The 16390-nt window shown below is 47.4% G+C and overlaps 1 protein-coding gene across 3 annotated transcripts in view; it reads left to right on the top strand.

Annotated features, from left to right (window-relative positions):
* Positions 1-7600, top strand: part of OTOA (otoancorin) — a 73458-nt gene extending 65858 nt beyond the window's left edge. For all 3 annotated transcript variants that reach the window (XM_034670265.1, XM_034670263.1, XM_034670264.1), the window contains 2 exons: positions 1890-2085; positions 6916-7600. In XM_034670265.1, the coding sequence (XP_034526156.1) occupies positions 1890-2085; positions 6916-6986 (267 nt within the window). In that variant the 3' untranslated portion in view covers positions 6987-7600. The remainder of the gene's footprint in view (positions 1-1889; positions 2086-6915) is intronic.
* The last annotated feature ends 8790 nt before the right edge of the window (positions 7601-16390 follow it).

The following is a 16390-nucleotide window of genomic DNA, read 5'->3' as shown; positions in this document are numbered from 1 at the left end:
GTGTGTGTGTGTGTGTGTGTGTGTGTGTGTGTGTGTGTGTGTGTGAGTGAAGAGGTGATGCCAACCTTGCATGACGGGTTAGCTAGGTCAGAGATAACGTTCCAGGCAGAATGAAGTGGATGGAAAGGTGATGCCTCCTGAGGCCTACAGATATGGGTGCTCATTCTCCTGCAGTGAAGAGTGTCTGGGGGGAAGCAGCTGGACAGGTGGGCTTGGCCCAAAGCATGAGGGCCCCATTGCCACCTTCAGGAGCTGGAACCGTGTCCTGGAAGTGGGAGGCAGGAAAGGGTTCTAAGCAAGGGAATGACACAATTCCAGAGAAACATCTCCCTAGACAGAGAATAAGGAGAGGATGAAAAAGGAAAGAGGAGTGGATGAGGGGGCATAACCCTTTCCCAGAATCTTGGGGGTCCTTAGAAAATAAGCAGCATGACTTTAGACACCTCTCTACAAATTCAGAATCCTGCCACCCCATCTCGTTCCAGACCTACTGTAGCTAGCCACAGGTCCTCTGAGCTAGAAGCAACTTTAGTAGACGTCTTGTTTCAGGGTCCTCAAAGACATAGTGCACTTGGCAGAAGTTCCCACTTCCAATGGCTGTGGCAGACGTCACTAATAGATTATCACACCTTTCCTCCACTGAGCCCTCGCAGGACTCACCCCTCCACCCCCGCCCCCCCACCAAGGTGTGCAGGCAGTCACTCCAGAGGATCAGAATCCACACAGGAGAGGAGTTCTCTGCATCTAGTCCAAAATCCCAGAGAGGCTGTCAAATTTGCTCAAGGTCACACAGCTAGTATAGGGATGCAGATTCAGATCTTTGGCCTTTAGGCTTGTGTTTTCTCCTCTATGCCAGTGTTTCTCAGGCAGGGGACTTGAGATGTCCCTGGGGGACTTGAGACTTCCTGAGGGGGGTGGGGGGAAGCATCTCGCACTGAATTAAACAACATTAAATCACACGGTGAGAAAGTCACGACTTTCTTTTCAACTCTCCTTTAATGCTGATTACTTCAAGGAGGAAGTCTCAGTTTGGAGCTAAAATGCCTTTAACCCTCTATAACACTTAAAGTCTCCTTCTCTTCATGATTCTTTCTTTTTTTTTTTTTTTAAAGATTTTATTTATTTATTCGACAGAGATAGAGACAGCCAGCGAGAGAGGGAACACAAGCAGGGGGAGCGGGAGAGGAAGAAGCAGGCTCATAGCAGAGGAGCCTGATGTGGGGCTCGATCCCATAACGCCGGGATCACGCCCCGAGCCGAAGGCAGGCACTTAACCACTGTGCCACCCAGGTGCCCCTTCATGATTATTTCTTAAGAGGCCTTGGGTTCAGACATTGTTGGCCAACAAAGCCAGCTAGAATTCAATAATGTTCATTTCTTGTTACTACAAGAATAATTGTTAATGATTACTGATGGCAAATTACTCTGGTCTTCCATTTTTGGAAATTTCCACCTAAAATTTTCCTTTTAAAAAATAAATGTATTCTAGGGGCACCTGGGTGGCACAGTGGTTAAGCATCTGCCGTCTGCTCAGGGCGTGATCCCCGCGTTATGGGATCGAGCCCCACATCAGGCTCCTTCCGCTGGGAGCCTGCTTCTTCCTCTCCCACTCCTCCTGCTTGGGTTCCCTCTCTCGCTGGCTGTCTCTATCTCTGTCGAATAAGTAAATAAAATCTTTTAAAAAAATAAAAAAATAAAAATAAAAAATAAATGTATTCTAGTAGTGAAAAGAGCTATGTGATTTTAAGGGAAAATCTCAAGAGGAGCACACACGGGTATGGCAAAGTTGTGCGGGCCCTGGGCGGATGACCGAGGTTTGGGAAGGCCGCAGAGGGGCCCCTCTGAGGGCGCTGCCCCCCCTTTTGTTATGTCTCCTTTCTCCGCTGCAGGAGCTGTCCGCGGAGCAGATCGCCTCCTTGGGCCCCGAGAACGCCGCGGCGGTGACCCCAGCCCAGCGCCGGCAACTCAGCACGTTGCAACTGCAGAGCCTCCAGTGGGCACTAGATGGCGCCAACACTCGCTCCTGGCTGGACACGCCCCCGAGCGCCAGTCCCACCCGGACCCCCTCTTCCAGTTCTCCTCCTGGTGAGCGGGACAACCCTCTGCCTGGGCCCCTACCCTAGCCCCCTTCCNCGCCGCGGCGGTGACCCCAGCCCAGCGCCGGCAACTCAGCACGTTGCAACTGCAGAGCCTCCAGTGGGCACTAGATGGCGCCAACACTCGCTCCTGGCTGGACACGCCCCCGAGCGCCAGTCCCACCCGGACCCCCTCTTCCAGTTCTGCTCCTGGTGAGCGGGACAACCCTCTGCCTGGGCCCCCACCCTAGCCCCCTTCTCTGTCCCTTAGTACCCCCCTGCCCGGCCTGGGGCGGGGAGGTTCCTAAGATTCAGAGTGGGGTCTCTCACAATCTTCAGAGACTCTGCATTCAAAGAAAAATCCAAAGTCCCTACCAAGCTTGTGTAAATGACGCTCAACTCTGGTTGTGCTTTCAAATCACCTGGGGGAACTTGTAAAACAGCCTGCTTCGTGGACCCCACCCAGAACTCCNCAAGCTTGTGTAAATGACGCTCAACTCTGGTTGTGCTTTCAAATCACCTGGGGGAACTTGTAAAACAGCCTGTTTCGTGGACCCCACCCAGAACTCAGNTCTGCTCCTGGTGAGCGGGACAACCCTCTGCCTGGGCCCCCACCCTAGCCCCCTTCTCTGTCCCTTAGTACCCCCCTGCCCGGCCTGGGGCGGGGAGGTTCCTAAGATTCAGAGTGGGGTCTCTCACAATCTTCAGAGACTCTGCATTCAAAGAAAAATCCAAAGTCCCTACCAAGCTTGTGTAAATGACGCTCAACTCTGGTTGTGCTTTCAAATCACCTGGGGGAACTTGTAAAACAGCCTGCTTCGTGGACCCCACCCAGAACTCCTTGAATCAGACTCTCTCAGGACTGAATGCATTTCAGTGGTTCCATTGCATCCTACCTCCTTTCATTGACCAGTATTAATCAATAAATTCAACCAGTATATATTGGGCACCTACTATGTGTCAAGCAGGAGCTGGGAATACAGAGGTGAGCAAGACAGGTAAGGCTGTCTTGTAAATGAACAGGATGACTTCACATCTGGGAAAACTGGGGAAGGGAGGAGGCAGAGGGAGGTGGTGGTGACTAGGGCTGATCTAGAATAAGGGGGTTGGGGATGTGTGGCTTTCCTTGCCTTTCTTATTCCTCTCTTCCTTCCCCCTCTGTCACTTCTTTGTGACCCCTTCTATCTTTAGTGAGCACCATCTTTGGACAAAGCATGGTGTTGGGCTCTGGGGAGACGGCAGTGACCAAGCCAGATGTGTCCTTGGTGCTTACTGAGCTCTCAGTCGAGCATGGGGCTGAGGGAAGGCATACATAGCCTGGTGACCATGAGGTAGTATGACAGGTGCTGTGACAGGGAACACACAGGCGAGACAGCTGACCTAGGCTTGGGGGGACCGGGGGGTGGCCATAGAAACTTCCCAAAGACAGTAATGTCTAAATTGCAGCCCAGGCTGGGGGAGAATATGGACTCAGCCCCATGGGGCTGAGCGTCCCAGGTAGAGAGAGCAGCGTGAGCAAATACTCAGTGAGCAAAAAGAACTTGGTGCTCAAAACCTCCATTCTGTCTTTTTCTGATGTGAATCTCTCCCTCCGTCTGCCTCAGCCTTCCCTTGTGGATAGAGAACTGGGGGATTCCCAAATTCTGCAGCCACAGGTGGCCAGAGGTGGCACTTGCAAGCAGGAACTGTGACCTTTGATTTACTATTATTGTTATTTTTTCTTTAAAGATTTATTTATTTATTTATTTAAGTGGGAGAGGGGGAGAGGGAGAGGGAGAGAGAATCCCAAGCAGACTCCCCACTGAGTGTGGAACCTAATGCAGGGCTTGATCCCAGGACCCTGAGATCACGACCTGAACTGAAATCAAGAGTTATACACCTAACCAACTGAGCGACCCAGGCGCCCCCATTTAAAAATTATCTTTAAATATTGTGTTTTGTGTGTATTATATAACATACACAAGAGATAATGTGCAGGATTCAAAATGTGTAAGGGCTGAAAAGGAATGCAGTGAGGTGTCTTCCTCTGTCCCCTGTCCCCTCGTCACCTAGTTCCCTTCGCCAGAGGCAAGTAATGTTAGCAGCTTCTTGTGTATTCATCTGGAGATGGTCTATACACATCCATAGATTATCTCTGCATTTTTATAAAAGGTTGTTATACCCTTTGTTCTGCACCTTGCATATCTCACCTAACAATATATCTTGGAGACAGTTCTGTATCTGTACATAGGAGCTGTACAATTGTCGATTTTCTGGCTACACTGTAGCTATATTTAACCAGTTGTCTACAGACGGATATTTCCGTTTTTTTCTTTTTTCTTTTTCTTTTTCTTTTTCTTTTTTTTAACTATTACNAGGTGAGCAAGACAGGTAAGGCTGTCTTGTAAATGAACAGGATGACTTCACATCTGGGAAAACTGGGGAAGGGAGGAGGCAGAGGGAGGTGGTGGTGACTAGGGCTGATCTAGAATAAGGGGGTTGGGGATGTGTGGCTTTCCTTGCCTTTCTTATTCCTCTCTTCCTTCCCCCTCTGTCACTTCTTTGTGACCCCTTCTATCTTTAGTGAGCACCATCTTTGGACAAAGCATGGTGTTGGGCTCTGGGGAGACGGCAGTGACCAAGCCAGATGTGTCCTTGGTGCTTACTGAGCTCTCAGTCGAGCATGGGGCTGAGGGAAGGCATACATAGCCTGGTGACCATGAGGTAGTATGACAGGTGCTGTGACAGGGAACACACAGGCGAGACAGCTGACCTAGGCTTGGGGGGACCGGGGGGTGGCCATAGAAACTTCCCAAAGACAGTAATGTCTAAATTGCAGCCCAGGCTGGGGGAGAATATGGACTCAGCCCCATGGGGCTGAGCGTCCCAGGTAGAGAGAGCAGCATGAGCAAATACTCAGTGAGCAAAAAGAACTTGGTGCTCAAAACCTCCATTCTGTCTTTTTCTGATGTGAATCTCTCCCTCCGTCTGCCTCAGCCTTCCCTTGTGGATAGAGAACTGGGGGATTCCCAAATTCTGCAGCCACAGGTGGCCAGAGGTGGCACTTGCAAGCAGGAACTGTGACCTTTGATTTACTATTATTGTTATTTTTTCTTTAAAGATTTATTTATTTATTTATTTAAGTGGGAGAGGGGGAGAGGGAGAGGGAGAGAGAATCCCAAGCAGACTCCCCACTGAGTGTGGAACCTAATGCAGGGCTTGATCCCAGGACCCTGAGATCACGACCTGAACTGAAATCAAGAGTTATACACCTAACCAACTGAGCGACCCAGGCGCCCCCATTTAAAAATTATCTTTAAATATTGTGTTTTGTGTGTATTATATAACATACACAAGAGATAATGTGCAGGATTCAAAATGTGTAAGGGCTGAAAAGGAATGCAGTGAGGTGTCTTCCTCTGTCCCCTGTCCCCTTGTCACCTAGTTCCCTTCGCCAGAGGCAAGTAATGTTAGCAGCTTCTTGTGTATTCATCTGGAGATGGTCTATACACATCCATAGATTATCTCTGCATTTTTATAAAAGGTTGTTATACCCTTTGTTCTGCACCTTGCATATCTCACCTAACAATATATCTTGGAGACAGTTCTGTATCTGTACATAGGAGCTGTACAATTGTCGATTTTCTGGCTACACTGTAGCTATATTTAACCAGTTGTCTACAGACGGATATTTCCGTTTTTTTCTTTTTTCTTTTTCTTTTTCTTTTTCTTTTTTTTAACTATTACGAACAAGGCTTCAGGGAATAACCTCTTATCATTTGCATCTGTTTGAGTCTATCTGCAAGATAAAATCTTCAAAGTGGGATTGCTGGGTCAGAGGGTGCNTCACCTAACAATATATCTTGGAGACAGTTCTGTATCTGTACATAGGAGCTGTACAATTGTCGATTTTCTGGCTACACTGTAGCTATATTTAACCAGTTGTCTACAGACGGATATTTCCGTTTTTTTCTTTTTTCTTTTTCTTTTTTTTTTTTTAAACTATTATGAACAAGGCTTCAGGGAATAACCTCTTATCATTTGCATCTGTTTGAGTCTATCTGCAAGATAAAATCTTCAAAGTGGGATTGCTGGGTCAGAGGGTGCATGCATTTGTAATTTTGATGGATATTGCCAAATCCCCTGTAGAGAAGCAGGACCAAATTTCCCTTGAACCAGTAGGGTCGGAACGTGGTGTCCCCACAGGACCCTAGATGCCCTTCTCCTTCCCTTCACTCCACAGGCTNCTTCATTCCACAGGCCCTTCCTGGGGTGAGGCCCTTAATCTCTTGTTTCCTAAGCTTCATTATCAGGATCACCTGGGAGGAATCCTTAAAATACAGATCCTTGGGTCATCCCGGGCTTGCTCAATCACAGTCTCCAGGGGAGGATCCTGGAATCTGCATTTTTTCCCTAAGATTTTATTTATTTATTTGAGAGAGAGAAAGAGACTGTGTGTGTGAGTGAGAGAGAGCGCGAGTGGGGGGTGGGGCAGAGGGAAAGGGAGAAGCAGACTCCCCACTGAGTAGGGATCCCAAAGTGGTCTCAATGCTAGGACCCTGAGATTGTGACCTGAACCCCCTGAGGAATTTGCATTTTTAACAATCTCCTCAGGTGACTCTTAGGATTAAGGCAGCTCTGCTGCAAGCTGATTCACACAATGTCATTTAATTTTTACTCCCCAGCGTCCGTCTCCCCCCCCCCAACGCCCCCTGCTTTGGGGTCATTATTCCTGTGTCTGAGAAGAGCAGACAGCATTCTGGGAGATCGAGTGGTGCAGAGGGAGACCCAGGGAGCTGGCAGCATGCTGTGTCTGCCCTCCTCGGGCTGCTGAGACCTCGTGTGCACTCCTGTCTCCTAGGAGTCCCTGTCACCTGGGGTCCTTGGCTTGGCTGTCCTCTACTGGTTCTCCTGCCCAAGACCGTGTGGTGAGCAGCACATGCACATGGCCCTTCGGTGCCCGAGCAGCTGGCCCCGCTGAGTGGAAACAGAGGCACTTCAGACTGTGAGACCCTTACCCCAACCCACAGCCTCCACTGGGGCAGGGAGACCCCAGGGCTTTGCAATTTAAAAGGCACTGAAAGGAAGGGTAATTGTTAAAAACTATCTTAGAAAGTTCTTAAGCTGGCCTGTGTCCTCAGCAGGGAGCCATTCTCTGCCCCCTGTCAGCCTCTCTTGCTTTCCAGCTTGGAGACAGAGAAACTGTGGGGAGGGAAGGGTGTTTTCTGTCAATAGCATAGAGGACCTTTCCTATTAAGTTACTGCCTTCCCTCCAGAGAAAGATGCCAGGGAGTGGCGGGCGCTGTCAAAGGCACCACTTTAGCCAGGGCCTGATCTGGCTTCTTCTCTGGCTTAATGTGCCTCCCTCGGAGCTGTAGGCTGCATTGGATTTCTCCTTCTTAGATATTTAGCAGGGCTGAAATAAATGAATCCCTCAACAGAAGCCAATATTCCTGCCTGATTGCTGGGACTAATTGATGTTTTGGTGGGCTTTGCATTGCTTGGAAATTAAAACATTTAACACGGCTCAACGTTAAATCAATTTTTAAATACATTTTCCAGATTCCTTCCGTTTCCTCGGGAGTCAGCTGAATGAATGGCCGTGGACTTACCAGTTAAGCTTTCAAAAAATTCCTTTTTTGACAAAAGTGGTGGCTCTCCTGGTTTTAAGTTGCTCTGGGCTTTGGAGATGGGTTGAAATAGAAGAAAATACACAGTGTAAGTCAGTCACCCGTGTGATTATTGCCCAGCAGAGCAAAGTCAGCCCACTGGCCCAATCCTTTTGGAGGCTGGGAGGGATGGAGTTCCTTCTGGAAATCTGCAGGATGCTCTTGGCCTTCGGGTCAGGAAAGGGGGATGGAAGTGTCCTTTGCCCCCTCCCAGGCATTACACCGTCTCAAAAACAAAAATCGGAGTTATTTCTCATGACTTCCCTTAGGTAGCCAGTTAGGTGTTCCGGACACTTGTGTTCTGCCACCAGCATGCCCTGCGTTCTCTTCTTGGTCACGTGTCCACAGTAGACGTCTCATCTAGATAAGATGAAAAGCCTGCCCAAGTTCCCAAACATCTCTGGCGTTCCATAAGAGGTGGGTGGATTTTAAAAAGCAGCATGGGTAGGTGTTGTAGAGACTGGTGTATTTTCAGATATCACATGCAGTTATTCTAGAACATTGAAAGACTGGCATATGGAAGGTGTGGCCCCACAGGTGCTTTGTGGGGTCTGATTTGGTTTGTCGTTCATCCCGGCAGGGAAATGGTAGCTCACGTGGCTTCTCAATCACAGATCATTGATCTTGTTACCGACAGCACCAGCCCCCCAGTTTAGCTGGGCGAGACTGGCTGATCAGAGATGGGGGTCGCATGATAATGGGTCTGTGCAGGTTCCGATCAGGTCCAAGCAGCCTTGGATCCAGCTCAGTATTCCCACTTTTTCCTTTGGCCTTGGCTTTTCCTGGGGAACATCAATAAAGACAACTTCCCTTTGAGTCAGACTTGACGCTGCCAATGACATGGAGCTTTTGTGCCTCACCTTCCCTTCTTTTTTTTTTTTTTTAAGATTTATTTATTTATTTTTTTGGGGGGAAGAGACCATGACTGTGCATGGGAACAGGGAGATGGGCAGAGAGAGAGAGAGAGTCCTCAAGCAGACTCCCTGCTGAGCATGGAGCCCGACATGGGGCTCCATCCCAGGATCGTGAGATCATGACCTAAGCCAAAATCAAGAATCGGCTGCTTAACTGATTGAGTCACCCAGGCGCCCCACCTCCCCTTCCCCTTCTGATCATTTGGTTTTGATTAAATTCCTGGACCCTTGTCCCATGCTGGATGACAGCAGTGGCTCCCAGAGGGCCAGCTCTGCATCAGGCACTGCTCTAAGGACTCTGCCTGTATCATTAGCTCTCTTCGTTCTCATCACAACTCTGCCAGGTGGATGCAGTTATGATTCCCATTTTCTAAGTGAGGAGCCTGAGCCTGAGAGGTTAAGGGACTCTAGTCTAAGGCCCCTCAGATAGTAAAGATTTGGATCTTGACTTTTTACCTCTCACTGTGCTGCCTCCTGGATGAGTATCTTTTAACTTCTCCGATAAGTTAGATCAGAGAGAGATTCTGTAAATCCCTTCACCTCCTCCTCTGGCGGGAGGCCAGCTTGCCTCACAGCACATATAATTGGTGATTGCCTCAGGCAGGAAGACAAATCCAGCTTATGCCCTGCAGGACCCCTGGGGTCTCAGGTTGAGATGCACAGTCCTTTGCATGCAGGGAAGCAGCAGGTCATGCTGCCAGCTGCTGCTCCTGTTCACCTTTCAATGTCAGCCCTGCCCTTGAATTCCCAGCCTCCATCTTTACAATCCCCCCCACCCAGCCACCCATGCAGGGATGGTCACTGACTCCCCTGCAGTTTACAGGGTGCTGGCCATGGTCCTGATTGGTCAGGACCTGCCCCATAGTGGGTATCAAATATTTGAATATCATGCCAGCGAGATCCTTTCATGGAACTCCCACCTTCAGGCCCACTCCAGATGCTGAGCCTGGCTTGATGGGGGCTGGAAGTGTTCCTGAAATTTCAGTATGCCATCCGGCCAGTGGGAACTAGAATTACATTATTCTTTCTAGTCCTGGCGCCCAGGGAGTCACCACAGCTACTGGGGATGGGCTGCATGGCCAAGGAGAGGTAGCTGTGTCTTTGGGGTGTGTGTGTGTACCTGGCTTTACTAAAGAAATGCTGTCATGATGGGGAGTGACAACACAGAAAGTACTTAATATTAAGTATTTGATTTTTCTTTGTCCTTAAAAGTTTGCTGCCCATTCTTACCTTTAAAAACATCTGTATTGCTTCCCTGGAAAACATATATGTATAAATTTTTTTNTTAAAAGTTTGCTGCCCATTCTTACCTTTAAAAACATCTGTATTGCTTCCCTGGAAAACATATATGTATAAAATTTTTTTTAATTTTAAAAATTAAATTAATTAAAAAAATAAAATTCAACACTGCAGAATTTCCAGGCCACAGAGTGACGAGGTGGGACCTCTCCAAAGTCTGTGTTGGAGTGAGTACCAGCTCTATAAATCCATCCCAGGTGTCCAGTGACTCCTCGGATTTTCAGTCACCTTAGGGGATTCATTTAATACTTCTCTGCTTTTATGCCTCAGTTACTGATTGTTTCTGAAAGGGATATGGGCTTGTCTGACCTTTGGACAGATATCTGCAACTTGCCTGCCTTCCTGGTCTTCCCCTCCATCCTGGCCTTTGATAAGTTAGACTAGACATATGCTGATGGGACCTGGAGGGAGAGGCTGTCCTTAGACAGGAGAAGACTAAGGAATTGGCTTCAGTCTCTGAAATGCTCTGGAACATTCCTGTGTGTGGTGGCCTAAATGACCCCAGTTCCTTTGATTACTCCCTTGATTAGGCTTATACATCCAAGCCTTTGCCATGTAACTTTGTCACGCATCTCAACACTGCTTGCTTTGGGCTTTGGTTATTGGAACGTGAGCAGAAGTGGTAGATTCCACCAACAGCCGCCTTAAATGGGCTCACATGATTTAGCCATGATTTAGTAGTTGCTTCTCCATGTGTGGCAACATGTAGATGAGGAGACATATGCAGGGAAGCAGCGGGTCACACTGGCAAGTGCCACTCTAGTTCATCTTTCAATGTCAACCCTGCCGTTGGATTCCAATACCCAGCAGAGCCAGAACCAGGCTGAATACTCAGGAGCAAGAAGTAAATACTAGTTATGGGAAGCCGTTGAGACTTCAGGGTTATTTGTTACTGCAGCCAAAGCTGACTTACACACCATGTCTTCAACATGCCCTCCTCACACAGTGCTGGTTCCATACTGTGAATCTGAAGATGATACACTTTACCCCAGATCACACTGACCGAACAGGAAAGGGCTGATTCCAGAAGAGTTCAGTTACCAAACTACGTTGCACAGAATTCTAAGATGGCCCCAAGCTCCTTGGTGTGCATACCCTGTGTAATCTCTTCCCCTTGAATACAGGCAGAACCTGTGGGTGTGATGCAGTGTCACTCCTATGACTAATTTTTATTAATCTGTTGGCTTAATCAAGAGAGAGATCATCTGGGTAAGCCCGACTTAACCAGGTGCACCATTTAAAGGAACTAGGCCCTTTCTGAAGTCAGAGGTATTCAGTGTGAGAGAACCTATGGAGGGGACCACATGGCAAGTACCTAGTGTGGACCTTTGGAGCTTAGAGGTCCCTGACTGACTGCCAGCAAGAGAATGGAGACCTCAGTCATACAATCATAAGGAGCTCAAGTTTGAAATAGCCAGCAATCTTAGAAGAGGACCCAAGTCCCAGATGGGGCCTCAGCCCCAGCATGCTTTCAGCCCAGTGAGACCCTGAGCAGAGAATCCAACTGAGCCACACTCAGACTTCTGACCTCCTGACCTCCAGAACTATGAATACAGAGAGTAAGGGGAAATGAGTGCTGGGTAGGCAAACATGAGATGTATACGAGGAACTGAGAAAGAGGCAGCCATCTTTGACCGAAACAGTCAAGGTCTGGAATGAAAGCTTAACCAGGAAACCTGTCCATGTGCACAAACCTCAGCTGGGAAGAAGTTTCTCTGGGTGGGCATCCTACTCCTTTTCAGTTTCTTCCTCAGGGATCTTTAACTTCTTGTGAAGAGGGAGGCATGGTATGTTTTTTTTTATCTTTAGCACTTGTCACTTTATAATGACTCAGCATCAATTCTTCCTTCCCCACAAGACTGAATTTCCTTTGGGGAAACTTCCCTCTGGGGCCATCACTCATGTGGATTAGGTCAGATTAATCCCACCTTCAGCCCTAGGGCTGGGCTCTGATTCTCTTAAACCAATCAGCATATCCCATTCCTCAGGCCACAGGCATTGATTCATGGATGGGCCAGTGAGAGCCAGGCCATGGATTTTTATTTAACTCTTGGAGAGGAAAGAAAGCCAGACAGACAGAGGGAGATCGGGGGTGGGGCAGGAAGGGAGGGAGAAAGAACAGAGAGAGAGAGAGACAGACTCTCTTTCCTTCTGGACATGGACTGACCAGCCATCTTGAAATCCTGAGAAGAGAGCCATGAAGGAATGGAATTAAGAAATGGTGTGAGCAAACCCAGGTTCTGGTAAAAGCTTTTAGGGCCTGGATCAAACCGTATCTGCAGATCTGTCCCTGGTCCATTCAGTTATATGAACAAATTCCGTTTGGATTTTCTGATACTTCCAGCTGGTTGGAGTGGCTTCTCTTGCTTTTCTTAATTTTTGGATGTCTGAAAGCTTTTTATCACAGGTACAGCTGATCACAAAATGCTATTTTCTCTGTAACAAGTAGAGTATGGACATCCTAGCTTCACAGGGGCCCAGACAGCACCAGGCTTTACCCTGAATTCAGCTCAGATGGACCTTAGGGTCTGATGGGTTACAGGGACCCTATTTTTGAAAACTGTCTTTATACAGATGATAAAATAGCAAAATAGTACTTAAGGTTTTTTCCTTGAGCCCTAGGCTTGTTCTGGAGATGACTCTCATTGGGGGTGAGGGACTTGCTCCTCTGGCCCTCCAGGGACCTTCCTTGTTGGGAATTTGGCCTCAGGGGGACTGAGTCACAACAGTGGACTCCAGGTACCCGAGTCTGGATGCGGATCTGCTTGTCCAGCTGGGCCTATGCCTGCTGTCCCCCAAGGACAGCTAGTATCAGTTCCTGCTTTTCTTCCTCCTGATTTAACATTGTACGGGGCAAGAATTCTGGAGTGCAGGGGAGGGGCCTTTGGCCCTCTTGTATAGTCTGGGTTTGCTCACATAGCAACTTGCTCTTTCCGAGTCTCATTTTTAAAAAAAGATTTTATTTGAGAGAGAGAGAGAGAGCATAGGAAGGAGGAGAGACAGAGGGAGAGGGAGAAGCAGGCTCCCACTGAGCAAGGATCCTGATGCGGGACTTGATTCGAGGACCCCAGGATCATGACCTGAGCTGAAGGCAGACGCTCAACTAACTGAGCTGCCCCCCAAGTCTCATTTTCTGAGTGGCACCCCACGGCACCTTGTCTTATGACTTCTTGGGAAGGCCTCTCTGATCTTTGCACAGATGCAGGGCCTTTTCTCTTTGTTGGTGTATAGTCCATGACCGTTCCCATAATCAAAGACCCACACTGGTCTTGTCAATTACTTAGCTATCGAAATGAAAGAACAGAAGCTTGGAGATGATATGCAATGATGCTGAACCCCAGTACTGCTCCCTGTAAACATGCTCTTAAGGTTCTGGCTCCCCACTTCTCCCCAGGGCCTGACATTCTTGCAGCATCCTTGTGGTGTGCTCACAAATCTTCCCTCTAGTGCCTGGCACTGTACTTTCCAGTAAGACCTTTGAGCCGTCATGGCTTCTTCCAGTGACTCCAGTGTGTGCCTCAGTCCAGGTTCTGGGAAATCCTCTCTGGGTAGATGCGGTAAGCATACTGCCAGGCATATCTACCTTTTCTCTTCCAGAGAAGACCTATTTTAAAAACTGTTTTGATTCTCCATGCTGCTTGGAATACCATTTTCCGAGAGCCTACAATGTCTGCTCGTTCCCAGGAGATTTTTTTATGACTTCCGTACTTTTTAAAAGCTCAGATCAAGCTGCCTGGCTCTTTTGTTGATGTGTTGGATACTTTCTACTTATACATCCAGATCCACTCTCCATTCTTCTCAATTCCATCTGCCCCGGGGCCTTGATTACTGGCCCTTGGAGGGTCCCAGCTCCCTCCCCACCACCCTGAGGATTAGCAATGGCTGTGCTCCTTCTTGAAGAAAACGACTCTTTCTTATAGCTACCGCTCCCTGGGGTCCAGAAACCTCTCTCTGTCCTTTTAGACATGGGTGGTAGGGGCTTACACTGTTGACAATTCCAAGGTAGTTCACATCTCTTGTTTTCTTTTAACCCTACCCATACCTCTGTAATAATTTCTTCATTGAACTATCCATGATAATCCCATTTGAGTGTGCCATCTGTTTCCTGTTGGGACCTGACGGTCCATTTACAACATCCAGTATCAGAGAATGCACCCTCCAAAGACTGCAAGGGGAATCCTCAAGGAGATTCTCCAGCATCCCTTTGATTTGTGATAGCTGTCTGCTTCCTGCATGGCCTGAGTCAGGTCAGTTAGTGCTGCCTTATTTTATCTGATCAAGTTTGTTATTGATGTCATGAACATGCATACCTCTTACTTGGTTGACACCTTAAATGCAGAGAATTCTTGCTCTTTTCTGACTTCTACTCCCAAACTTGTTGACAAACTCCTCCAGGTGCCCCGCAGAATAGAGCCCTCTCTTTTGTCACAGACCAGCATTCTCAGAGAATTGTGCTGCTTTTAGAGCTACAAAGTATCTATTACATACGGCTTCCAGCTTCTTCTTACATATATTGCTATTCAACAGCTGAAAGCCATCGAAAAATGCGTGCAAACAAAATTTTAATCTACCCAAGAAAATGCCCCTATGACATTGCTCGAATCAAGTTACCATGTCATGTGTGAAGGAGTGTATTGCACTGGAGAAAAGCTTTTCAAACCCTGTGACTTTTGACATTTCAACTAGTCTGTTAGACAAGACGTCTGCTACAGAAATATTGTTAGCAACACTGTCAGGGAAAAAATGGGCTAGCAAAGAATTAAAGAACACATATCCATTGAACTTGATGAAATAATCTTAGAGGCTAAGGCCGTGAAATCTTTACAGTGAAACTGTAGAGACACTGGAGAGTTCTCCTTTTGCAGNACTCCCAAACTTGTTGACAAACTCCTCCAGGTGCCCCGCAGAATAGAGCCCTCTCTTTTGTCACAGACCAGCATTCTCAGAGAATTGTGCTGCTTTTAGAGCTACAAAGTATCTATTACATACGGCTTCCAGCTTNGGCTCGATCCCATAACACCGGGATCACACCCTGAGCTGAAGGCAGACGCTTAACCGCTGTGCCACCCAGGCGCTCCTCCTTTTGCAGATTTTGATTCAGTTGGTTTATGCAGGCAACCACGGGGGAGCCAAGACTTTGTTAAATGCCTAACACATACCCAGCAAGAAAGATAAATGTAGGTGTTTACATCAAGGTGTTAGACATGTGATCCAATAAGTCGGGAAAAATGCAGCGATGTAATAGTAGTGATGGTTTAAAAGCAGAAGAAACAGAGAAAGNTCAGGGAAAAAATGGGCTAGCAAAGAATTAAAGAACACATATCCATTGAACTTGATGAAATAATCTTAGAGGGTAAGGCCGTGAAATCTTTACAGTGAAACTGTAGAGACACTGGAGAGTTCTCCTTTTGCAGATTTTGATTCAGTTGGTTTATGCAGGCAAACCATGGGGGAGCCAAGACTTTGTTAAATGCCTAACACATACCCAGCAAGAAAGATAAATGTAGGTGTTTACATCGAGGTGTTAGACATGTGATCCTATAAGTCGGGAAAAATGCAGCGATGTAATAGTAGTGATGGTTTAAAAGCAGAAGAAGCAGAGAAAANAATGCAGCGATGTAATAGTAGTGATGGTTTAAAAGCAGAAGAAACAGAGAAAGCTTCAGAAGCAGGTTATGTGAAAAAAACCCATCAGAATGTGGCCATTTGTGACTTGTCTACCCAAGCATGAACATCAGTCACTGTCACCCAGATCCCTGCAAGAACATCTTCGCTGTCCTCCCTGTCTCCGATGTGCCCTTTCATCCTATTGTCAACACAACAACCAGAACGAGCCTTTCAAAGGTAAGTCAGAGCAGGTGGAAACAACCCAAATGTCCATCAACTGAAGAGTGGACAAACAAAATGGGGGTCTATGCATGTGATGGAATGAAGTACGGACACATGCTACGACACGGATGAACCTCGAAAACACGATGTTATGTGAAAGAAACTGCTCACAAGGGACCACCTATTGTATGCATCCATTCATAAGATNTGAAAAAAACCCATCAGAATGTGGCCATTTGTGACTTGTCTACCCAAGCATGAACATCAGTCACTGTCACCCGGATCCCTGCAAGAACATCTTCGCTGTCCTCCCTANAGTGCACACACAGCCCAACTGTGCTTGGAGGCCCTGAGGGTACCTGTGATTCCTCCTCATTACAAAACTCAGCAACTGAGACAGCTGGGAGAAGCATTTTAAAATTTAAATGAAGTCAAGGTACATTTGTCTGTGAATCATAAGGAATGCCATCCAGGTGAGAGAGGTTATATATGACTGGTAATATCTACCTGAATCAAGGTCTGGAAGCTTTACCTGAGGTTTGCCTATCTGACAACCTGGTTCCTTCCTTAGACAAAGAATTAAATTGTTTAACTGATTGAATGGGGGCTTGTATGACATTTCAGC

This window comes from Ailuropoda melanoleuca, chromosome 10, assembly GCF_002007445.2.
Source record: "Ailuropoda melanoleuca isolate Jingjing chromosome 10, ASM200744v2, whole genome shotgun sequence".
In the NCBI taxonomy this organism is placed as follows: domain Eukaryota; kingdom Metazoa; phylum Chordata; class Mammalia; order Carnivora; family Ursidae; genus Ailuropoda; species Ailuropoda melanoleuca.
This window is presented reverse-complemented; position numbering and strand designations above follow the sequence as displayed.